The following is a 26039-nucleotide window of genomic DNA, read 5'->3' as shown; positions in this document are numbered from 1 at the left end:
ATGTTACCTATATACTGAGCGCTTATAATAAATCTAATAGATCAGATATCTCAAACCCATGAGATTACATATACTATAAAATAATAATATAACATACATATTTTCTTTGTTTCAAGTTTTCATTTAAATTCTAGTTGGTTAACATATAGTGTAGAATTTTTATCACTTTGATTCATCACTTACATATAACATCCAGTGCTCATAACAAGTGCCCTCTTTAACACCCATCACCTATTTAGCCCGTCCCCCCACCTCCCCTCCAGCAACCCACAGTTTGTTCTCTATAGTTCAGAGTCTCTCATGGTTTGCCCCCCTCTCTTTTTTTCCCCCTGCCCCTATGTTCATCTGTTTTGTTTCTTAAATTCCACATGTGAGTGAAATCATATGGTATTTGTCTTTCTCTGACCAACTTATTTCGCTTCACATAATACACTCTAGCCCCATCCATGGCTTTGCAAATGGCAAGATTTCATTCTTTTTGATGGCTGAGTAATATTCCACTAATATATATCACCTCTTCTTTATCCATTAATTAGTCGATGACCATTTGGGCTCTTCATAATTTGGCTATTGTTGATAATGATGCTATAAACTTCGGGGTAAATGTGCCTTTTCAAATCAGTGTTTTTGTATCCTTTGGATAAATACCTAGTAGTGCAATTGTTGGGTTGTGGAGTAGTTCTATTTTTAGCTTTTTGAGGAACCTCCATACTGTTTTCCATAGTGGCTGCACCAGTTTGAATTCCCACCAATGGGGCAAGACGGTTCCCCTTTCTCTGTATCCAAGCCAACACCTGTTGTTTCCTGTGTTGTTAATGTTAGCTATTCTGACAGGTGTGAGGTAGTATCTCATTGTGGTTTTGATTTGTATTTCCCTGATGATGAGTGATGTGGAGCATCTCTTCTAACATATGTATTTTTTTTTGCATATTATGTCTGTTTTCAGGAAGAACTCCATTCTCGTGTCATTTTTGCACTTCTTTTGTAGATCACTTAATTTGGTCACTTAGTTTTTTGGTCATAGTCCAAACATATCAGATTGCTGTCTTTGAGCCACAGTCTAGAATATTCTTTGCTGAAATTGTCCCTGAGTCCACTTCCATATAATTCATATATGAAAAACGATTATTTTCTCCTAAACCCATTCATCTTTGCAACTTCTATTGTCTGAGGCAGGAGGGTGAGCATCCATAAGAGCACGAAGTCTAGGTTGTGCTCTGCTACTCAGTTTCACTACCTAGGGTCAGTCACTTACCCTTATCTGGGACTAATGTTCCTCTCATCTCTAGAACTGATCATCTCACTAAAATAGTGCTCTGAGGGGCGCCTGGGTGGCGCAGTCGGTTAAGCGTCCGACTTCAGCCAGGTCACGATCTCACGGTCCGTGAGTTCGAGCCCCGCGTCAGGCTCTGGGCTGATGGCTCAGAGCCTGGAGCCTGTTTCCGATTCTGTGTCTCCCTCTCTCTCTGTCCCTCCCCCGTTCATGCTCTGTCTCTCTGTCCCAAAAATAAATAAACGTTGAAAAAAAAAATTAAAAAAAAAAAATAGTGCTCTGAGATGGAGAGCCACACCCCTTGGTTGGAAGGTGAGTCACCACAATTTCCGTGGGGTCTGATGTGGGAATCAAATTTATTACAATGAGCCTGGCATCTCAGTAAAGAGGTTGACTATGAATATAAGAAAATACCAAATGGGATAAGAGAGAGCATTTGAATGTAAGCAGAGGGAGGAATCCAGAGTCCCTTTAACCAGAGTTTGTGGCTTGCTTTCTTGTCCTGACTAGAATGGTATATGTCAGTGGATCAGTCCTTGAGTAAAACAGACTACTTTCAGTAATGATGTTCTGTGTATCTTTGAGTTTGTCTTGTTCCTTAACTTAGAAAATGTTTCTTCAGCTTTAAGGAGGGCATTTTTAAATATGTTTCAGTTCTGTTGGTTCTCTATATAAGAGAATGTCATCAAATGGAAGACAAACTAATATCTGTTTAGATGAACTGGCAAACAGATTAGTTCAGAACACTTGAAAAGTTGAGAAAAAGAAGGAACATATAAAGTTTTCTTTTTTTTTTCCAGTATGCTAACTGGCACTTTAAAAAAAGGCAGCCATATTCTGTGTTCTAACAAATCCCATTGACTAAATCTGCCAGTTTGTTGTCATGACAACCTTCACTTGGCACTAATTAGAAGTTAACTAGGACACTTGAAGAGATCGATTCTGGTCTGGAATTGGAAAGGATTTTATAACCTCTATAATCTATTATATTTATTTCTATCAAAGTATAGATTTTTGGTGGGTTATTAAATAGAAGGTACCAGAAAATGTACCTTTGGTTGATATGGGGGATAATGAATCTTACTCTCTTTCTTGTTCCTTTCCCTTTTTTACCACCTCCTCCCCCCCCCCCCCCCGCCAAAGCCTATGGTCTGGAATAAGCTAAGAAATTCAGAACACAGATATTAATTTAAGATGTATCGAGAGGGCTACAGAACAGGTGTTCTAATCACTTCTGGCTTGAAAACCGTGTACGTCCTTCTAAAATGAACAAAGCTGGCTTAGAATGACTGAGTTATTTTAACCTGTCATTCATAGCTTTAGGAGTGTCTTCAGAGCTTACCAGGGACTTTAAGGCATATGAAAAATGCACACGATCCTGATTTTAAGAGAAAAACATCTTATTTGGAGTGATAGCATACTGATATGAAGAGCCTAAAATATGCTTACCAATTCACCTAAGGTTAGTTCAGCAAACATTTATGGGATGCCTGGATTGTACAAGGCAATTAAAATTAGTATACAGTCAACATATCCCAAATATCAAAGTACTATGAAAACAAAGAACAAAATGAAATTGAACATTAGCATCAATTCACAAATTCTTTTTGAGGAAATATTATATGCAAAATTCTTCCAGGCTTGGGGAGGAGATAAGGACATGCAGAAATCAGTACAATTAGGTCTTTGTCATGGAGGAGATTAATCATTGTCTGAGTATGGACGTAGGTACCCAGATGTCATTCATAATGAGCCTAGCCATTGGGTGGTCCTCTTTTAGCAAAATGTGTCATTCTAAGAAACATCAATCTGCTGTTCAAAACCATTGAAAATAATCTAAATCTTTATGGAGTCTCTCATAAGAACATTCAAGAGGGAATTCTTTCATAACACAAGGCAAAACTTCTTTTGAACCTTCTTTTCCCCAATTGTCATGTTCTTTAGTATCTCTCTGACATCTGCATGCAGCCTTCCAACAAAATACCCCAAAACACCCTGTACTCTTACTGCATTGTTTTGAAGGTTATCTGTTTATGTGTCTCTTCATCTCTCTTTACTGTGACTTCCTTTGCTGGAGGTTTTGTTCATCTTATCTCTGATATTTAGCCCAGTGCCTGACACATAGTGCCTCTCCAGTACTTGCTTGGGGAGCTTCTAGTTGAAGACCTGTGGAGGGCACTCATAGCAGACTGAGGATACAGCAAGAGAAGGGGTGTGAAGTCATGGAAGTGAATGTTGCATTCAAGGGACGATGAGATGTCTGTTGTGATGGGAGAACAGGGTGAATGTAGTGGGAGATGCGGCTGAAGAGGTGGGTGGAATTAAGTGACTCCTCCTCTCTGACTCACCACATGGTGCTGTAAGAGTCTGTCTCTCCTTTTCTTCCCACTAGACCATCCATTGGCTCCTTAAGGGCTCTCTTTCTGTCTTGTTCATTACCAGTTCATGACGCTTAGGCTGCATACGGTAGGTGCTGAATGAATAAATGGCGAGTGAACTTTGTTCTGTAGGCAAGGGCCATGAAAAGGCAGGGCTGGGTGTGGGGGTTAGGGGGAGGGGGCAGCACCTGGAAGGGCATCTCATGATCCACTCTGTGATTGGCTGACATAAACCGGTGGCATGTGAAGGGATGAGGGAACCAAGAGTCTGGAGGATGGAAAACAATTTAGGAAGTTTTTTCCATACAGTAGGTGAAAGAAGATGAGGATTTCAACTAAGTCAGAGTTGGCATGGTTATTTTTGAAGTAACTCAGTAAGCCATTCTCCATAGAATTGATAGATGCTCCTTTTTAAGGGAGAAATGGCAAAGATTGAACAAGGGTCACTCTGTGCCCTTCCAGCCCCCTGCCAACCACACACCCACACACCTCTGGCAGCTTTCTGCCCGGGCTGATGAGCTCGAGGCTTCACTTCTGTGGTAGAAAGGTCATGTGAGGCCTCCCACAACCTGATATCCAATTAGCCAATTTTCTATGTGTTTATGTGATTTACTGCAAATAATGCCAAAGAAATAGGGTGTTGTTGAGGTGAAATTTCTGTTTGATAAATGTTGAGACAGGTAGTGGAAGGCATTTATCAGGTAATATTGCTGTCTTCATCTGTTATGTGAAATGATTAATGACGTACACAGTCTCATTTTGCTTGATAGCTCTTGATGAAATCATGACAGTAACCCATCATGGCTGTTATTGAAACCTTTCCTATAAGAAGGAAATGGATTTTAACCAGTCCTGAAAACTCAATTAAAAATATAGAAATTAGATAAATATGAGAAGTGTAAGTGTGGAGACGAAAGAGTATCCCCTCTGTCTTAAAGTGGACGAAGAGCCTGGGAGGTTCCTCACAGGAAAGCAGTATTCCCCGATCAGTGCTAGTATCCTACTTGCCCTCCATCTTTTTTGGTCCCATTGAAGCTGGCCCACTTCTAGCCATGATCACTTCCTGTCCAAACAGTTTGAGTAACCTCCTGGCTAATTTCTCTTTCTCTTGTCTCTTCTCAGTCTAGTTCACCTTTAAAACATAGCCAGAATTATCTTTTTAAAGCAATTGGATCATTGTTTCCTTAGTCTGGTGCCTTTCGATTTCCTATGCAGTAAAATTCAAATTTGTAACTTTTACAAGTCCTATTATAAGTGCACCTCTCCAGCCTTATTTCTCCTCACTCATACTGCCATGCTTCCTATACACACCCGTAGTAAAGACCATATCATATGTTTATGTTCCTTGAATATCCACTGTTCTGTTGCTTACATGCCTTCCTTCTCCTGGAATGGCCTTGTCCCCATTCTCTGTGAAATGCTATTACTCATTTAAGGCTCAGTTCTCACGACCTTCCCTCCAGGAAGTCTTCTCTGTTCCTTGTAATTCCTCTGTCTCCCACCCCTAGGCTCCTATAACCTATTCCTGTCCATGCTCTGACCACATTCTACTTGGTATTTTATTTAGATGTGTCCGAATCTATTCTTCTCAGCCACTGTACACTTCGTGAGGATAGGGTCTGTTTCCTCATCTTTGTGCTCCACAGCATCTCGAATATATTTGTTAAGTTGTATTCAATTAACTATAGCTTTGGAACTCTGGAATTTGATCTTTTCTATGTTCATGCATTTGTTAAAACTTAAATGTAATATGACTTAGGGCTGTGAATTGCTTCTTTATTTTAAGGTTTTAATCATCACTGGTCAGTCATAATTTAAAAATTAATGTGGGGTGCCTGGGTGGCTCAGTCAGTCATGTGTCTGACTTCGACTCAGGTCATGATCTCATGGTCTGTGGGTTTGAGCCCTGCAATGGGCTCTGTGCTGACAGCTTGGAGCCTGGAGGCTGCTTCAGATTCCGTGTCTCTGTCTCTCTCTGCCCTTCCCCTGCCAGGGCTCTGTCTCTCTCTCTGGAAAATAATTAAACATTAAAAAATTATTTTAAAAATAAAAATTAATGGAACTTTCTCATTTCCATATTTCTGAATGCTGATACATTTATCTATTAAAGCTCTCATAAAAGTGAATTGTTGCTGGATGCTGGCCACATCACAAAGTAGGCATAGTTTATCTCCCACGGCCTTGTAAAGAAAGGCTACTTACACTAGCTCAAGTAAAGTAGGTGTGGTGGGAGGCAGTATGTGGCAGCATATAAGTAAGCTCATACATAAGGACTGGAAACCAAATACAATGGGCCTCACAGAAAATGGAACTGGTGAGTCGGGAGCCAAGACTGCGCTTACTCGTAGGGTGGGGTGTAAGTTCTCATCCTGTTCCTTTCTCTTACTCATCTTTTCTTTTTTCTTTTTCCTTCTCTTATGCATCGTACGTCTAGTACAATGGCTGCCTTTTCCGAGTTCGTATCAGGACCTTCAGCTCATATAGTCAGGACTGACTGTAACTCTTTTCTCTTACCCTTCCTTACATGAAATGCTAGAGAATCTGATTGATTCACCACTGCTTATGGGTAGATCAGATGTCCACACATAAACATGGCTGTGTCCATACAGTAGGGGCTGTGGCAGTGTCATCAAAAATGGACAACGTACGATATTAACTCTTGCTTCCTTTTCATTTACTTTTTCCATTTTTTTTTTTCTCAATTCTTGGCTATTCTTCCTTGATTAAAATCCCTCTCTGGGGTCTGAATCTCTTCAACTCAGGGTTCTCTTCTCAGAAGAAAAGTGATTTTCCAAAACTTAATTCGGTGTGAATTACCTCACTTGTTATTCTTCTGTAACATATGAATTTTAACAATGAAGTCATGTATTGTTCATAATTAAGTCTTATCTGTTGTGATCATCCTGTATCTTTTTAAATAACCTTAATTATTTAAGGAATTGTGATCTCTGAGTCTCTGTAAGTTTTCTCCTGGGGAATTAGGGTTAGGCGATCATGCAAAAAAAAAAAAAAAGACAAATGGAATAAATAGTTTATAACTAAAATACAGTAGTTTACCAGTAAGTTCAACCTCACTATATTGTCTTCTTATTTCTAGAACATGATTATTGAATGTTGCTCTGAAATAATAAATCTATTTTTGACTGATAGAGATACAACACCATTGTCTGAGGTACGTATCTTTTGTAAAAATGTATCTGATTCTCTCGCAAGTATTATTGTTGCTATAGAAACAGAAATATAGAAAACAGCTATTATGAAAGTATCAAGGGCCTAACCCTCCTTAATTAATGTGAAAAAGTGATAAACATGAGTTTATAATAGCATGTTATTTTGGTTAAAAATACTCTTTGTTAAAAAATCAAGTACAGAGAATTATGAAGAAGATAATTTTAAAATAATTTCAAATGTACTATTCAGAGACTAACCAACTATGGGCATTCTCAAAGATATCTCAAGTGTTTTCCATGTAGAGAGAAACTTGAGAATTTTTACATCAATGGGATTATACTGTACATGTATTTGTAGCTTTTTTTTTCTCATTTAACAATAATGCTATGGAGATATTTTTATGTGAAAAGTCTACTTTGTCATGTTTAATGCCTGCATAAAAGTTTCTTTTGTGTATTTGTTGTCAGGCTCTATTTATACAACTAGATTTTTATTCATGGATCTTGAGGTTGGTCGATTCTTGCATATGCATATTTCACCCTTCTGTATTATCTCCTCAGAATTACTTCTTTAGGAGCAAGATTTTGGAGTAAAAAAGTATACATACTTTTTTATTATAGTAGGATATATAAAATATAAAATTTACACTTTTAGCCATTTCTAAGTATACCCTTCAGTGGCATTAAGTACATTCATAATGCTCTGCAGCCAATCCATCTCCAGAAATTTTCATCATTGCAGACATGTTGTACCCATTAAATAATAACTCCTCATTCTCTCTCCCCTGAGCTCCTGATAATCTCTGTTCTACTTTCTACTTCTAGTCTACTACTTGCCTATTCTAGATACCTTATCTACATGGAATCATACAATATTGCTCCTTTGTGGCTGGCTTATTCCTTTTAGCAGTGTTTTCAAAGTTCATCCTTGTTGTAGCATGTATCAGTATTTCATCCCTTTTTAAGGCTGAATAATATTCCATTCTGTGGATGTACCACATTTGTTTATCCATTCTTTTGTGGATGGTCATTTGAGTTGTTTCTATCTTTTGGCTGCTGTAAATAATGCTGTTATAAACATGGATGTGCAAGTATCTGTTTGAGGCCCCGCTTTTGATTCTTCTGGATATATACTCTCTCTCATCAGCAGTAATTGAGGGGGCCAGTTTACCACACATTCATCTACACATGCCCTCTTCCTCTTTCTAGCCCTCTCTCTTCCCCTTCTCCCTCTTTCTTGTCTTCCTCCTTCTCTTTTCCTAGCCATTCTAGGTATGATAAGTAAAAAAAAAAGACATTTTCAATTATTTTATATTTATTAATAATATGGTCAAATATATTTTATATGTTTGTTGGCAGTCAGTGTTTCTCCTTTTGTAAAATAGTACTCACTCATTTAGTCAATCAACAATATTTAGAGTGAACTGTCTATGTGTCAGGAACCCCGTTCTAGGTCCTGGAGAGCCAGCTGTGAACAAGCAGCAAGGACCTCACTCTCTTGGAGCTGACATATTTGTGGAGGGAAAGAGAAAATAATAGTAATAGATCAAGAAGCAGGGTAATTTCAGATTTTTTAAGTGTTATGAAAGAAAGAAAGAGTGATATGTTAGAGTAGGGTCAGCAGACTACAGCCTGTGAGCTATATCTGGCCCACTGCCTGTTTCGTAAATAAAGTTTTATTGGCATACAGCATGCTCATTTGTTTATTTATGATCTATAGCTGCTATGAGCTACAGCAGCAGAGTTGGGTGGTTTTGACAGAAACCATATGGCACACAAAGCCTAAATTATTTATTTTCTGGCCCTTTCCAGAAAAAAAAGTTTGCTAACCCCTGTGATAGAAAGTAACCGGGAATGGGCGACAGGTTAGGTAAGGTGGTCTGGGAAAACCTCTCTTAGGAGATGCCATTTGAGGTAAGACCTACACTGTGTTCCTCCCACTAGATCATCAGCTTCTTGGAGCAGGAGCAGTACTATCTTAATTTTTGAATACTTACAGTGCTTAGTACAGTGTATTGCTTGGTTACTGTTTCTTAAATTAAATTCCCCTAAGTTTTAAGTATCTGAAATTTAGCATTTGCCTTAATTTTTTTTTCATTTGGCCATTCATGTCCTTTTCCCATTTTTTAAATGGGAACCTAATTTTGTATTACAGAAATACATAGATTTACCATGGGAGACATTATAATAAAAATCAAGTTTAACCTAATTTTGTGCAAACTGTGGTTGAAAACAGGTCACAGAAAAAGGAGCTGTTATTTAAGATACATGATTTATTGCATTAACGGGCCTTAGCATCTGACCGACCTGGGTTGGAATCCTAGCCTTGAGTGTTATTAGTTGTGTGACCCTAGACAAGTTATTTAGCCTCTCTAAGCCTCAGTGTTCTCATACTTGAAGCGGGAGTAATAATGCCAACCCTTCACAGCCGTGAGAACTAAAGGAAATCATATATGTTAAGTATCAGAAATAGAGCCTCACATAAATAAATGCTTAGTAATTATTAGCTCTTTAGGTGTCATCATCATTTTCATCCCTACCATGGTCGTGCTTTCCGTGTGTGAATTCTTCATCCCTGAGTCAACTAATTTCAAACAGATGTTTAGGATGCAAATTTGTTTTGAAATATTGATAGAAAGGGGGAGTAATCATGTTAAAGATTACTGGCTGGCTCAGTCAGTGCAGCCTGCGCCTCTTGATCTCGGGGTTGTAAGTTTGAGCCCCACATTGGATGTAGAGATTAATTAAGAAAAATCTTTTAAAAAGAGAGAGAGAGAGAGAGAGAGAGAAGGAAAGAACCAGGAACCATTTTCTTTGTCTGGGATGTAAACCACTATTGAACCCTGGAGGCATTAGGTCAGCCTGCAGGATCCTGACTTGAGGTCCCCACAGTGAAAGGGTCCACCAGTCCAGGAGAAGGGGCCCCCAATTGAACCCCATGCTAATACCTTCACTGAAAGCCAGCCTTACCTAGTAGTGCTTGGGGGAGGTGGGGCATGGAAGTGTCAGAGCTTGTTCCTAAAACCAAATTGTTAGACAAAGAAAATTACATGCCTTAGTGAAGCCATTTTTGTCACTGAGATGAGAGCCTGCTGTGCAATTCGGTTCCTTACTGAACATACGTATCACAGTCGCCTTCGCCTGTACTGCATCTTCCCGATTAAAACAAATATTGCCACGCGCAGCCTGTGACAAAAACACAGAATAGCAAGAACATGGAGAAAAGAAACGAGTGCTCCATGCCAACCTTCTTAGCGAGTAATCACAGGATATAAATGACCGTTAGGTTTCATTTCTGGTGTATCAACAACAAAGCGATCCTTCCCTTGCCTACATAGGTTCAAATTATTGCAGTTTCCAAGTTGTCAGGTAAGACTCAAACATGATGCTAAAAATATGCTTTCTGTCCTTGCTGTGACTGACCAAGGGGAGGACTAAATCATTATATACAACTGTCTGCTCATCAGTAATTATTGAGTTCCAACTGCCCTCAGAGCATGGTGTAGTTACTTCTGTTGCTGCAAAAGCAGCATAGGTTAAAGTTCCTGGGTTTGGCTAAATCAAATATTTTCCTGTTGGTTCACATGATACAGATAAATTTACCATGTGGGTGTGCATGTTTGTGTGTGTGTGTGTGTGTGTGTGTGTGTACAGAACTGACCGGAGTCATACAGAATCAGTATGGAAGGAAATTCCTAGGAGCAGATCCTGGTTTGAAGGTGGAAAAGGTGATCCTAAGCCAAGAGAGATAAGACACATTGTATGAGAAGATTGCAAATTAGGTTTTCTTGGCTGCATAATTTGGTAGGAGTTCTTTTAGTTCAGGATTTCTAGCTAGACCTAGCATAGTGCCTGGCAAATAATAATGATAATCATCATTAAAATGCAAATGCGACTACTAGCAACAAGTTTTATCGAGCACATGGCCTGTGCAGTCACTGTCCGGTGTTTTACATACAGTATGTCATTGAATATTACAAGAACTCTGTGCAGTTGGTTACTATTATTATCCCCACATTAGAAATGAAGAAATTAAGCAGCATGTTCAGGATCCTGTACCTTGTAAGTGGAGGAGGCAGGAGTCAAATACAGTTCTGCTTAAATCCAGGAACTGCATGTTTTGCTAAACTACACCCAGAAAATATTTCATTAGAATAGGGAGCATATGCTACAGGGAACTGAGGAGTGAGATGTGAGAGAGTAAAAGTTGCACCAGTACATGAATCTTCAGGAAGGTTTGGGTGAGAAGTCTGGAGGGGTAGGAGACTGGCTGCGATAAGAGGAGAGAGCTAGCAGGGGTGGAGCTTGCCTTTCTAGAAGAGAAAAGGACAAATGATGGAGGCGGGGCCTTCAGGGAGAGGGTGGGAACATAAAGACCTTGACAGCACAAGTGAGAGAACTGACTGGGAACAGAGGTAAGACTCCTCTTTCTCTAGGTCTTGAGGTGGCAGATTAGGTGAGAGGGAGTGTGAGTAAGTATGTAAGAAAAGGGTGGGAGAAACTGGGGCAGTTCACACCCGGAGGTTTTCACACTCTCCTTGAAGTGGAGGCGAGTTTACCTCCTGTAGGGTGGGCAGGAGGCTGAGTGTCTGGTCTCCAAGGGAAAGATGAAGGTCTTGAGCGTTCACAGTCATTGGGTGTGAGGAGCGAGGAAGCTGACCAAAGACAAGAGGATTGAAGGCCACGCTGAGATTTAGAAGTCATACGTTCGTTAGAGAACCAGGCATCTTTGCTTGTGGGTTTTTTCTAGCCACCCTTGCCTTCCTGGACATGGAGTGGAAAATGCCAACGGCGGTCAAGGCAAGAGAAGAGTACTAGCAAGGCAGCTGACCGCATGCCAGAGGCTTGGTGGATTGCAGCAGCCATGAATTTACCTCATAATAGATCCCGAAACTCCTTCCTTCTACTCTGAGAAAGCACCAGGATGGCCTGATGTCTGCCATTGTTTCTCAAGCCCCAGCTGCACATAAAATAGTTTAATTATGCAATATGTTTTCTTAAATATAGCTTGAATTTAGTGTAAAAAAATCCTTAATGACAGTTAAGTTCTAATGACTTCCACTGCATTGTTTATGTACCTCATGTGACTTCCTTTTCACACAGTTGAATTTAGTGTACACATGGTCTCTTATTTCTGATTCTTAAAATGATCATTTTTTAATGTTTGTGATTAGATATTGACATCAACCACATGGTGGCCACTAAAATGATCATTATCTTTCGGCAGGTTTGGGTAAGAAGTATAGGGAGGGTAGAAGAATAGATAGAGGGAGACACAGAGTCAGATATATTAACCTCTCTTAGTTTAGTCATTAGCATCTTTCCTTTTATGTCTGAGGGTATTGATTCTATCATGTGGCCACCTATACCATACGACCCCTTATGATTTCATGGCCCCGGCCATCAGCTGGAGGATCATTCCACAATGCTAGCTAGCATCTTATCTTTTTCTGGGTTATCGTGTTAAATGGGAAATAACACATGTAATCTGTTAACCTAACTCAGACTGCCTTCTTGTTATCACTGCCTCTCAACCTCATGGTTTAGATCTCTGTGCTTAGTTTTTACCAAAATAAGTTCTAATGATGTGCTTCCATATTTGTCTCCCCTACTAGAGCAGATTGGGTCTTATATAATAAGATTGGATCTTACTACATTTCTATTCTCACTGCCTTGCCCAATGCTGGTTCTCATGAAGGTGTTCAATAAATGCTTTGTTAAATCAATGAATGTTCTTGATACATCTTCCAGAGATCCCCCTGGGTTGCAATTTGGACATTATCAGTGACTCTGAGCTCATCAACTCCATGCATTTGAATAGTAGACATTTGTCAAGTGCTTTCTCTGTGCCAGACATTGGGCTAGACTTTGGGATACAAAAGTAAAAACCAGAGTCCCTGCCTTCAGTTTAGCAGGAGAAACAGACAAATACAGAAGTAATTACAGTACAGGGTAAAACGGAGGCCTGGGGGCCAGACACCCCTCCCTCAGTAATAATATCAGTTAATATTCTGGTATTATCCTGGCATAATTCTGAAGGTGAGAAATTCCCTGTGGTGTCTTTTGAGAAGGGTTCAATAGTTCCCTGTAAGAAATCAAGTTAGTAGAAGCTCCTGTGGCCCATGGTTAGGAGTTTTAATTACTTTGGAAAATGATCAGAAGGCAGTAGAGAATCCTTAGGTAGATATAAACATGATCAAGGGTGCCTGTGAAAGCCTTTTCCTCTGATTAGGAAGACCTTTGAAAGAAGAGGCAGTAAACCCAAGTCCTCATTTTGGCAGCAGACTCAGTGGTAAGAGCATGATTTTATGGCTTTGTTCATGGGGATGGAAAGAACAGAACAAATCCCAAAAGCCCTGGATACAAAAATAAAGACAATAGTTTTTTTTGTTTTTTTTGTTTTTTTTGTTTTTAAGTCAACTCAGTTACAAGCTGCAGCTGAGTACATGGCACCATGCTGGCTCCACTGGAGCACTCAGAAGTGAGAAAGACAAAGTCCTTGTCCCAAAGAGGCTGACAGTCTAGAAAGGAGGAGTAAGGCTAATGCTTAATGAAGACAACAGCTGTGGCTTTAAAATGGATGATTGTTTTGCATAAAAGGGGGAGGGGAAGGGAAGAGGTAACGGAGCTTAAAAGACCTGCCCAAAGTCACCACAGCTGGTAACTGTCCCAGCCAAGACCGGCAGACTCCGGAGCCTGTGCCCGGACCATTATCGTGACACTGAAGCCAGCAGTGTCCCACTTTTTCAATTTGGGTGCTCTTGGCCTTTCAGAGGGAGGGGCTGGATCGAGGGAGAGTTAGAGTCAGCGTTTGGGAAGTGGTGCACGCGGTGGCTTGTGCACAGGCTTGCTTGGGAGCGCAGCTGCCTGGTTCCAAATCCCAGCCCAGCTCTGATATTTGCTAGTTGTGTAAACTTGGGAAAGTTGTTTAACCTCAAGGCTTCAGTTTCCCTATTTGTAAAATGAGAATAAAAATAGTACTTACCTCATAGGTTTGTTGTGTGGATTCGATGAGTCAATCCATGTAAACTCTCAGAACAGTGCCAGGCACAATCCTAAACAAAACATTGTTATCATCATCGAAGAGCTATCTGAGTTCCCTTGCAGTTAGACCCCTGTAGGTAGAGGAGCAGCTACAGTGGAACGGCAACATGCCTGAGATGAAGCCTCTGAGTACATTCCCGAAAGAGAGGCTGAAAGAGAAGCTGCGGTAATTCCGGTGCTAGGAATGGCTGCATGCATCACTTTTAACCACATACATTTCCCATTTTCATTGTTCCAGTTACTGCTGTTCTATAACAAAGCACCCCAAACTTAGTGGCGTAAAACGACCACCATTTCACTAAAATGCCGGTCACATGTTTGCAAAGGACCTAACAGGACAATTGGTCTCCGCTCCATGATACCTGGGGCATCAGCTGGATAGACCTGAAGGTTGGGGATGATTCAGCTTCCGAGGGCTGGGATCCCCGAAGGCTCAAAGGCGAGTTTGGTCTGGTGCTTGACGCTGGCTGTTGACTATGGGGCTGGGAACGCAGATTGGACTGTGGGCCGGAACATGACACGTGACCTCAGTGTGCCCGGTTGGGCCTCGGCGCAGTATAGTCTCTGGGTTTCAAGAACGAGCCTTCCAAAAGAATCAGGCAGAAGCTCTATCACTGTTTATGCCCTAGCTTTTAAAGTTACATAATGGCTTTTCCCTGCGAGTCCCAAATCCACCCAGATCCAAGATTGGACACAGATTCCACCTCCTGGTGGGAGGAGTGTTAATATCAAATTATAAGAAGGGCATGTGGGTCGGGAGCTATTGTTGCAACCATTTTGGGAAAATGCAATCTGCCACGACATCCAGTAAAGCTCTCCCAATTTGTGGGCCTCTTCCTACTCTGAACAGAGGCCGCTCCTGGCAACTTAGGCAATTTTTAAAATTAGTCAGCAACTCTCCCCAAAGATGCTCAGTAACTGTCCTGAAGTTGCTGAGTGTGTTTATACCGAGGATAACCTAGGTGGGTTCTCAGAGCAGCCTTTGAAGTGATCTGGGAGGTTTTTCTGGATCGTAGGCGAGGTTATATAGTCCCAATTTATGTGGGAGAGCCTCTACTTCCCATTTTTTTTAGGCTGTTAAATCCTAGAGGGTGATGCTAAGCTATTTAATTTCCTTCAGCTAATTTTATTACATTACCGTGTGCCTCTTGGTTTCTTTTTAGCATAACTTTCCAAATGGTGGCAATAACAATACTCTCTTTAAAATGTCGCTTACAGCATTGGGCTTAAGGTTTCACATATTCTAGGGTAGGTGTTTACTAAGTATTTAAAATTTAATTTTACTAATATTATAATTGGTTAAGTTGAGAGTTGCAGATTTTCTTTCCTTTCCTTTCCTTTTCTTTTCTTTCCTTTCCTTTTCTTTTTTCTTTTCTTTTTCTTCTTCTTCTTTTTTTTTTCTTACCAGCCAAAAGCTGTCTGAATAGATTTTATGGGCATCTAGAATTACATCTTTCTTCTGTGAGACATTATCATTCTGTCCTCAAGTGAAGAGTCTCCTTTGTGTTTAAGTTCATGAGACATCCACTTAATATTCTTATATTCTTTTGAAGACAATGCCAGATGACATCAGTTCCACACTGCTTTTAAAACACAGCCCTGACTTTGATTCCATCCTCTCACTGTTCACTTCTAGCTGTCAAATTTGGCTAAGGGAAAAAGAAAGCCCTTAAGAAAAGGCCAGGCTATTAATGTGCTCTTCAAAATGCTAAGAAAAGGCTAAGCTGTTTATAGCATTTTCAAAATGCTCATCTCTCAGAGATTTGCCAGCAATAGTGTCAAGGTGAAATATGCTCTCGCTCATCATGGAACCGAGAGCCTTTGTGCTATCTGTGCTCAAAGTGCTGGTCCTACTCTTGTTAGACGCGCAATTTGCTGGTATAATGATACTTGGATATAATTTAAACCAAAATATAATCGCGAACCTGATATTGTGTGTTTACCATCTAAGTGGCAAGAGGTGTGTAGATTGCTGCATCGAGCAAGCCTGGCTCCATTCAGGATAGAAGAGCAGTTCAGAACCAAAGGGACGGCTTCCTGAAGTTTAGTCATTCTGGAGAACTTCGAAGGAGGTGAAAGGCAGGGGTCCCATTAGCAAATCTGTCTATTGCTTTTCAATGTGCTGAAAACTGAGTTAAACATTTAGTTTCACTTACTTCATTCATTTTGCTAAATGGTTTTGTCTTGATTAACAAACTGTGCCCTTAACAATGGGATTATCTTTTCATGTCAGGAGGGTATTGACCTTTGCCTCATATAGCTGAGTCAGTTGGCAAGCTTTGGAAATTCTCTGCACAAATGTTCTTTATATTAAAATAAATCCGCGAAGAAGGAGCAGGTGTAAATTTACCCATTTCCCTCGTCAATACTTTGGACACTAGCCATTCGAGAGTTTTGCTTTCATTCTGCCTACATCTCAGGCAGCTAACGCCTTTACGTTCTTTTCTGAACCACCTGTGAGAACACGGTATGGTAGGAAGAGTGAACCCTTGTGGACAAGTCACCCATCTGTTGCAGTCTGCTGAAGGTCTCAGAAGCAGTGTATCGGCGGATAAAAACATGATTTAATTCTTGGTTCCACCGTCTATTGACTGTATGTATGGCTGTGAGCAACTTACTTTATATCTGTGTGCTTCAGTTCCTGGTCTGTACATTCTCCTCATGGAGAATCACATTAGAAAAGCACGCAACACATTTGGTATAGTGTCAGTGTAATGCCGTTGGTAAGTATTCAGTACCCTGTGCTCGTCTTTATCTTTTCCAGCCTTAAATAATGTGAAATGAGGCTCGGGTTACTTGACCATTAGAAACTACCTTCATGAGTGGCTTTTGGCCTACCTAAATATTTGCTAATTTTCAACAGAGTAATTAGACATTTAATAAATGTATTATTCATATTATTTTTCCATCCTTTTTTAATTAAACTTTTTATTTTGAGATAATTATAGATTCACTTGCAATTATAAGAGATAATATAGAGAGATCCTGTGTCCCTTTTAGCCAGCTTTTTCCCAGTGGTAACATCTTTCAAAACTGTAGTGCAATATCACCACCAGGATGCTGACATTAATAGTCAGGATACAGAACAATTTTGTCACTACAAGGACCCCTCTTGTCCTCTGATAGATACCTCACTTCCTACCCCCCACCACTGTCCCTAATTTCTGACAATTACTAATCTGGTCTCCGTTTCTACAATCTTGTCATTTTAAGAATGTTATATAAAAGGAACCATACAGTATGTAACCTTCGGGGGTGTCATTTTTTTCACTCGGTATAATCCCCCAGAGAGCTGTTAAACTATACCTTGATGAACCAAAACATTCTTATGAACATCAGCACATTTTATTTTAGCCATGGAATTACCATTAGTCAACAGTGCCTGCTGCGATACCCGGCACATACCGCTGGCACACGTTCAGGGAAGCTCAGGACTGGATTTTCACTCCACCTCCTTCCATCCTTCCTCCTCCTCCTATCTGGCCTTTTCCTCTTTCCTTGCCCCCTTCTTCTGAGCACACTCTTACTAATATTGACAAACAAAGGCTAAATACTCAACTTAGGCATTTTAAAAAGAGTTCAGTGAAATGATTTAATGTGAAAATCCTTCATAAATTGCAAACTCTGTTAGATTTTCTATCAGAAATTGCTGGTCAGTGTTGGCCACGGTGTAAGAGCGGTTTGCAGCGGCTTGCTGTATATGCTGGTAAATGAATAAAGAAGTCAGCGTGAGCAGTTTTTCTTTCCACACCATGCACAAGAGGTCTGCCCTCCAGTTTGCTACTGCAAGTGGAAGCTACTAGCTACCAAAGCTTCTCATGCTTTGGTTCTAAGCAACAAAGTCCCAGGAACAAAATGCAAACTTTAGTTCACGTTCTTTATTAAGCCTTTGTTCTAAAAAAGAGCCTCCTGTTTCTAGTTTCCAGGCTATAAGCCCAGTGATCTCTTTCATAAAAAAGCATCAAGACTTGCCAAGTATTGTTCCAACTCTGGGCTTTTCACTTCTGTGTCCCAGCTCAGAAGCCCACAGGCAGACTGGACACAGCCCTTCAGGAGGGAGCCCAACTTCAGGATACCCAGTTACAGCCTTTCTTTGCTGCTGAGATTCAAAGTCCCAACCTTTAAGTGGAGTTAAACCCTCACTCTGATGGAATTCTCCCCGTGTATACTATAAGGGAAGGACAAACTTGCTAGAGCATGGGTGTTTTAGACAGGATGGGGCAGGGGTTGCTGTGCTGACAAATAAACCCCAAATCTCAGTGGCGATAAAGGTTCATTTCTTTTTCAAACAAAGTTCAGTGAGGGTTGGACGACTCTCCTTCTGCATGTAGCTATTCTGTCTGGACTACATGGGCTCCAACATCACCATTGCAGGGGAAGAGGACTGGAGGACTTCCCCAGAGGTTTTTAAGTAGGGTGGCCATTCATCTCGGCTGGCCTGCGACGGTCATAACGTATACCTGTTGATTCGGAATAATGCTTAAGAAACTTTCCTTTTATTTACTTTTATTCTCCTTTTATTTCCTTTTTCCTTTTACTCCTTATTTATGTCCTAGTTTAGGCAATAAATTAAGGTGACCATTTCCAAGAGCCAGTATGGAATGGCTATCATAATTTCCGTTCATAGCATATTGACTTCAACCTGATGTGCAAGGGTGTGGAAAATTGTAGAGAAACCAGTACATATTATAGTGAACACTGATAACTTCTGGAACAATAGTCATTTTACAGGAATGCCGTGAATTTTGATTGATTGATTGATTGATTGTTTTAATTCCGGTATAGAATTATGCAGTGGTATATTCGTTTCAGGAGTTCAAGATAGTGATTCAACAGTTCTATACATTACTCAGTGCTCGTCATAAGCGTACTGTTAATCCCCTTCACCTACTTCACGCATCCCCCCCCACCTCCCTTCTGGTAACCATCAGTTTGTTCTCTATGGTTAAGAGTTGGCTTCTTGGTTGGTGTCTCTTTTTTCTTTGTTCATTTGCTTTGTTTCTTAAATACCACATACAAGTAAAATCATATGGTATTTGTCTTTCTCTGACTGACTTATTTCACTTGGTATTATATACTCTGTAGCTCCAACCATGTTGTCACAAATGATGCTATGAATTTTTAAATAGAAACAATTCAATAACTTCAGTGACCCAAACTTTGTTGAGCAGATATGGTATAAATAGGATGTTCTTATGAGCTAAACCTTATTATTTAATTACTTATGTGGTAGGCTGAATCATGGCCCCCCAGAGATATCCACATCCTAATCCCCAGAACCTTTTACCTTGTAAGACAAAAAGGGCTTTGCAGATATGATTAAATAAAGGACATTGAGATGGGGAGATTATTCTGGCCTATCCAGGTAGGCCGTAAGTGTAGTCACAGTATCCTTATTTGACATCAGTAGGAGAAGGCATGTGATGATGGAAACAGGACTGGAGTGAATGCTTTAAAGCAGCTACAAATCAAGGAGCACAGGTGGTCTGTAGAAGCCATGAAAGGCAAAGAAACAGATTGTCCCCTTACAGCCCCCAGAGAGAACCAGCCCTGTTGGCATCTTGATTTGTGCACAGTGAAAGTGAATTCCAATTTCTTATCTACAGGACTGTAAGAGAGCACATTTGTGTTGTTGTAAGCCACTAGGTTTGTCACAAATTTGTAACAGCAGCAATCAGACATGAATGTGCATGTATGTTCTGATGTTCAGTGTTTGATTTTAGATTTCTGTTTCTAGTTAGATGCTGTGATTATCCTTATATTACACGTGAGAAATTTAAGTGACTTGCCCAAGCTCCCTCAGCTAGTCCGTGTCAGAAGATCCATGACCAGGCAGATTGACTCCTCAGAATGTGTTCCTAACCACTCTGCCGCACTGCCTATCCCCTGCTGCCCAGGCTGGCCTCTAAGGTTCCTCCTGGCATGGCATGTGTGTCAACCACAGAATGTCCCTTCTCCCTGCAGCCTCTGTTCCCAATCCCACCTGACTTCAATCCCCTGCTCCTCCTGTGGGCTCCGTGGCACTCTGGACCCTTTCCCAGCTTGACTTTTAGAAATTTTATGGAAGCTTCTCAGGGTTCCGTGGGGCAATTTCTCAAGTAAAGTTAAGCTTAGGTGAAATTACTGAATTTCTTCATATTTAAGTTTATGGAAAGATATTATTTGAGGGAAGAAATTATTTCTGAATCTTCCTCCTAGTCTTTGTTTTCTAATTCTTCTCATACTCCAGAAGGGACACTGTTCCTCAGGGTAATCAAATAACATGATTAATAGGAGTTTTACTGAAAATGTGTTAAGCTTGTTCTACCATGACCCAGAAAAACAAGCAGCATCTGGAAGTCTGGTATAAGAATTCTTACTTAGTTATTACTTCAAATCTCCCTTTGGCTTGTATCACTTGTATACTAGTGTGTGTGTGTGTATATACATATATATATATATATTTTTTTTTTTTTTTTTGCCATATTGCCAGTTGCTTGATGGTTCTACAGTTAACCGTTGAATTAAATATTTGCGCCTCTCATGGCCCCTCCACTGAGACCCCCAGATCTCCCTTCAGGACTGAAGAGCTTATTTTCCCAGCGCTGGGAAATGTACCGACAGTCCTGAGTTCCCAACCCTCTTCAGGAATGTCCATGGGGGGAAAAGAGATGGCCTCCTTTTGCAGGGGGGCGGGGGGGGGGGGGGGGAAGGAGTCTGGTTGATATGCAGTACAAAGACCTGACCCCCCTACCACAATTCAGAGCATCTCTGAAGGGTCATCCCAGCTTCAAAACTCCCTCTCCATGGGGTTGGCTGAGCCCTTTGTTGTGACTGCTCTTCTCTCTCTCTGCTAATCCTGCTTTCTTTCCTTTCCTATGGGTGTTGATCCCAAGAGCATTCCCTAATAAGCTTCCTGAAAGCTGAGTTCCATCTCAGAATCTGTTTCCAGGAACCCAAACCTCAGCAATGAGTTTAAAAAAAAATGAAATCTCTGACTGACTGGTGATGAATACATGAGTGCTCAATTAATTCTTATTTATTGGAATTAGAAGAATTCCAAAGGAGATAGGAAGCATACTTTCTGGCTTAAAGTTTATTTCCTAATGAAGAAGTAAAGACAAAACATCACCCACATGTCACCCAATCATGATTAAAATTACATTCTACAATGTGATCCCTTAGTTCAACCACATTTTCTCTTGACCTCCATTTGACAGTTAATTTACAAATGAAATAAACTCTGTGAAACAAAGAGTCCAGCCTACCTGCAAGCCTCAATAAATGCTGGCTTCCTTTCTTAGGAAAAGCTTTTTTTTTTTCAGAATAGAAAAACAAGGACTTGGTAAAGCTTTAAAACTATCTTCTCAAAATAAAGGCAGTGATGTAAAATGATATAATCACATATAAGTACTAGCTTAGAATTTATATTCTTGCATCTCCAGAGAGAGTGAGAAATAAGCATTCAATTTTATAACACATTGAATACAGGCATTTCTGTTAAATCCTCCATCCAAGACACTTCTCCTTTAACTCTTTCCCAAAGCCCTGATTATAAGCACTGAACCATTGGCCATGAACTTGCATCTAGCCTTTATGCCCCATGCAATTCATTGTTGGTTGCATAACTCATCCTTCCTGTTCTGATTAGAGCTTTTGATATTTTAAAGGGGATTTGCCCTGTTTGAGACCCTTTATTAGTTCTTTATATGGCGAAAAATACTTTCCTGGAGAGAGAGGGGGAGAGCAGCTGTTCTTTCTGCACAATAGGGTGTCATATTTCAAAGACTCTTTTCTCTGGGCCTTAGTCTCTTGAGCAGTTAGAATAAGCCGGGTATGTACAGCCTAAACTCCAACTTTTTTCTTAAAGATCTCTTTTGGCCTTATAGGATTGTTTCTTGAATAGTTCCCTATAAAAAGCAAAGGACACACCCATAATGGAGATACCACTGCCAGCTCAATCGCTTTTCACTAAGTAGTGCCTCAGCTTGGCCTGGGAAGGGGTATGGAGGGCAATATCTGCCAAGGAGGAGCGGGGTGTAGGAGAATGTCCCAAAGACCCCAGAGACTCTCACTAGCTGAGCACTGCCCTAATTTACATAATACCAAACATGACTATTAGGGGGTTTTTCCTGACACCAACTACTTCTGCGATTCTCTGACACCAACTGGGGGTCTAACCTTTCGAGTCAGTTCCAATACTACTACCAGAGTTAGGGTAGACTTCACAGATTAAAGGTTTAATCCAAGACTGACCCCACTTTAGATGCTGGCTACCACCCTCAGATTCGATAATTCACTAGAATGAATCACAGAACTCAGGAAAGTGCTTCACTTACAATTACCAGTTTATTATAAAGTATACAACTGAGGAATAGTCCCATATAAGACATGCATAGGGCAAGATCTTGTGTGTGTGTGTGTGTGGTGGGGGGGACAGGGGCAGAGCTGCTATGCCCTCTCTGAGTGTCCCACACTCCCAGCACGTCAACGCGTTCACCAACCAAGAAGTTCCTTGAAATCTGTCCTTACGAGGTTTCTGTGAAGGTTTCATTGCATGACTGACTAAATGGTTGGCTGTTGTGATCAAATTCAGTCTCCAGCCCCCCTCCTTTCCCCAGAGGTCAGGGCAAGGGCTGAAAGTTCCATCCTTCAATCACATGGTTGGTTTTCCTGGTGACCAGCCCCTGAAGCTATCGGTCCCCTACCCCACAGTCATCTTATTAGCATACAAAGGAAAATTCCCAAGGATTTTAGGAGCTTTATGCCAGGAACCTAGGACAAAGAACAATTACTTATTTCTTATTACACCATAGCTATAAACTATGAACATAACCTAAAATTGAATTTCAAACATACACCCAATGGATGTAGTCCCCCTCAATATGTCTTCCTTCATGGAGGCATTTTTCATGTATTCCAAAACATTTATGGCATCTTTTTGGGTATGAGGAGAGACAGGGTTCTTTAGTGTTGCCAAACAGTTTTTGAACTGACTGAAACATTTGGTTTCCTGTACGTGTAGGACAACGTGTCTGAGCAAGCATTGTCCTTTACTAAAAGGTGAACTCTGTTCAAGAGCTCAAGGAAATGCCACGCACAGCTGAGGCTCAGTGGTGGGACAGTGACCGTGACGATAGCTGCGGTGATGATGATGGTTTGTGAAGAATCAATCCTATTCATAGACAGTGTGACATTTGAAACAATTCTCTGTACAAATGTTTTCTCTCCCATATCCCATCTTTAATTTCTAATTTTCTTGTTCTCAGCAAGGTGTCTTTATAATAATGTTATTTCTTTAAAATTTAATTTTAGAAGATTTCTACCATCTTACCAAAATGACCCTTGATCTCATATTATGTTAAGAAACCTTTATTCCTGTCATATTTAAAGTTTTATTATCCCCAAATTGGAGTGATAAAAAAGATAATCTTGTTCTTGGCAAAGTGTGAAATGTCCTGTGGTCTCGCAGAGTTGCATACAACTCTCCTTCTCACCTTCTTAAGAGTTGGGTGCTATTTCTGTTAGATCGCGGAGGATAACGTCTACTGTTGTTAGTCATTCATGATACCGAGTCTTAAGGAAGCCAGTATCATATTATCCTTTCTGCCTTGGAATGTATATTATTCCCCAGTCTGAAAAAAAATATCCAATAAATTATTAACTTCAAAGACTCCGGTGACATATTGAGATAGACCTATAATGTGGTACAGAAACCTATATGTGAGAATGCTGGATGAAATCAGCATTTGTTTTCCTACCCTGAAGCTTTTAAACCTTTTTTTTTTTTCATGGCTGTGGCTCTCTGTGTTTTAAAATTCTTGAAAGGAGGTGAAGTTAAATCCATCCATATCACAAAGCCCAGTTTTTGATAACCTGCTTACCTCTTACAAGATCAGGCAAATGTAACTGAGTAGTGGGAATTTCGCTTTCTCCCATTTTTCTTGGTCATTAACACTTAGAACCAACAAAAAGGCAACTGACACTGTGCTGAGAGAACCAAGAAGAATTCTCAATGTAGGTGCTCAATAAAAACTCATTGGATTGAGGAGAATCATAGATACTTTGAAGATGGTATGATTTTTCTTTCAATCAAGGAAAATTGTTGGAACAAAAGAACAGAAGTAATAAAATCCTTCATTATGATAGAATCTAGTTTTCACGCAGACACTTCTATAAAATATAGCCTTGGCAAATAACCTTTAACTCTCCAATGACTTTCACAAGCTCCCCCTCAAGACAAGCTCAAGTCCTGGCAATGAACCCCTTCAGTGTTTCTCAACCTGATTAACTTTTTTCCCTTCTTCATATTATTTCAGACTTCTATCCTTTCTAGGAAGCCAGAATCATCACCATTTCTTTAATACTGCTCCTTGCAAGCCTAACCTACTTGAACTAATTTTCAGTCTGCTTACCTGCCAAGCCGTTCCCTTCCTTTCTCTCCACAAAGCCTTTCTTGATCCAGGAAAAGGAACCAGGATTCCTCGGTATGTTATCCAGGACAATCCAGACTCAAAGCTACTTACAAAAGACATAAAAGACTCTCCCACGATTCTATGATTGCTAATCCTGTCTCTATTGAATGGCAAAAAAAAATTCAGTAATTTCACCTAAACTTAACTTTACTTGAGAAATTCCCTATGGAAGCCCTAGAAGCTTCCATAAAATTTCTAAAAGTCAAAGCTGGAGAAGGGTCCAGAGTGCCACAGAGCCTACGGGAGGAGCAGGAGACCGAAGTCAGGTGGGATTGGGAGCAGAGGCTGCAGGGAGCAGGGACATTCCGTGGTTGGCACACAAGCCATGCCAGGAGGGACCTCAGAGGCCAGCATTGGCAGCAGGGGACAGGCAGTGCATCAGAGTGGTTAGGAACATGTTCTGAGGAACCAGTGTGTCTGAGTAAAGATCCTGGCTCTGACACTAGCTGAGGGAGCTTGGGCAAGTTGCTAAAAGTCTCTGAGCCTCATGGATGTGTTCACATTGTAACCATTATGTGGGCTCACTTTAAATGTCCAGGTATCAAGATTGAGTAGATACAGGTCAAGAAACATGACTAAAGAAACACTTTATCTTTTAACTCTATCATTTTATTTGAAATCCTATAAATTCTAATTTGCAAAATCTTGAACTCTCTGGGGAAAGGATGTAACTCTGACTTCCTAAAGCACATTCCGATTCTCTTAGTGTTTATAGCGTTGATGTATTTTGACTGTGAGATAAATTTAGCATTTTCACTAAACTTTAAACTTTTAAAGTTTTCCTAAAACTTTAAAACATTCACAATAATAACCAAATTATAAAATGCCCCGGAATAAACTTAACAAAAATAGTAGAGGATGTAAGTAAAGAAAATGATGAATTTTAGTAGTAGACAGTTTTACAATGTCATTCATTAAATAACCCTGCCCCCTTTCCCTGAATTGAAAAGTCAATTAATCCTGTGTTTATGACATCCTATCATCATTTCTAATTAACACTGCATGGGGATTCTCAGCCAGTGAAGTAAAGAAGAAAACAGAAAGGAATAAAGTGTGAGAAAGGAAGGAAGAAAGTTCTTATTCTTTATAGACATAGAAAATCCAAAATTGTCTCCTAGGATGAATAAGCGAATTTAGTGAAGTAGGTATAAACATATGAATGTACATATAACTTTTATTTCTATATAGCAGAAAAAAGTTATAAGTGAAAAAATTTTAAAGCTATCATTTGCAGTAGTATCAGAAAATTTACACAGACATACAAAGGATGTGGAATAGCCAAAGCCATTACAAAAAAGAACAAAGCTAATGAAGCTATACTTTTAGTTGTCGAGTCTTATGAAAGAGCTGTAATAATAGTGTGAGATTAAGTATAGATATAGACCGATAGAACAAAATATAGACTAGAAAGAGATGCACACATATGTGGTCCCATGGTTTATGTCAAAAGTGACTTTGCGGTGCAGGAAGGAAAGAACGGTCTTTTCAACAAGTAGATCTACGTCAATTTGGTATCTATGTTAATTGCTATAACCTATTTGGAAAGAAATCTGGCAAGAAATGCTAAAATGTGGGGCACCTGCATGGCTCAGTTGGTTGAGCATCCAACTCTTAATTTTGGCTCAGGTCATGATCCCGGGTTCATGAGATCGAACCTTGCCTTGGGCTCTGTGCTGAGCATGGAGACTGCTTAAGATTCTCTCTCTCTCCCTCTCTGATC

The 26039-nt window shown here is 40.2% G+C and overlaps 1 protein-coding gene across 5 annotated transcripts in view; it reads left to right on the top strand.

Annotated features, from left to right (window-relative positions):
• The window catches only part of CFAP54 (cilia and flagella associated protein 54), a 288646-nt gene that overhangs the window by 259982 nt on the left and 2625 nt on the right, over positions 1–26039 (top strand). For 4 of the 5 annotated variants that reach the window (XM_058741709.1, XM_058741710.1, XM_058741708.1 and 1 more), the window contains one exon: positions 6749–6823. In XM_058741709.1, the coding sequence (XP_058597692.1) occupies positions 6749–6823 (75 nt within the window). Of the gene's footprint in view, positions 1–6748; positions 6824–24163; positions 24332–26039 lie in introns of all 5 variants that reach the window. The other variant, XR_009265430.1, reaches the window with a different exon arrangement.

This window comes from Neofelis nebulosa, chromosome 8, assembly GCF_028018385.1.
Source record: "Neofelis nebulosa isolate mNeoNeb1 chromosome 8, mNeoNeb1.pri, whole genome shotgun sequence".
Classification (NCBI taxonomy): Eukaryota; Metazoa; Chordata; class Mammalia; order Carnivora; family Felidae; genus Neofelis; species Neofelis nebulosa.
This window is presented reverse-complemented; position numbering and strand designations above follow the sequence as displayed.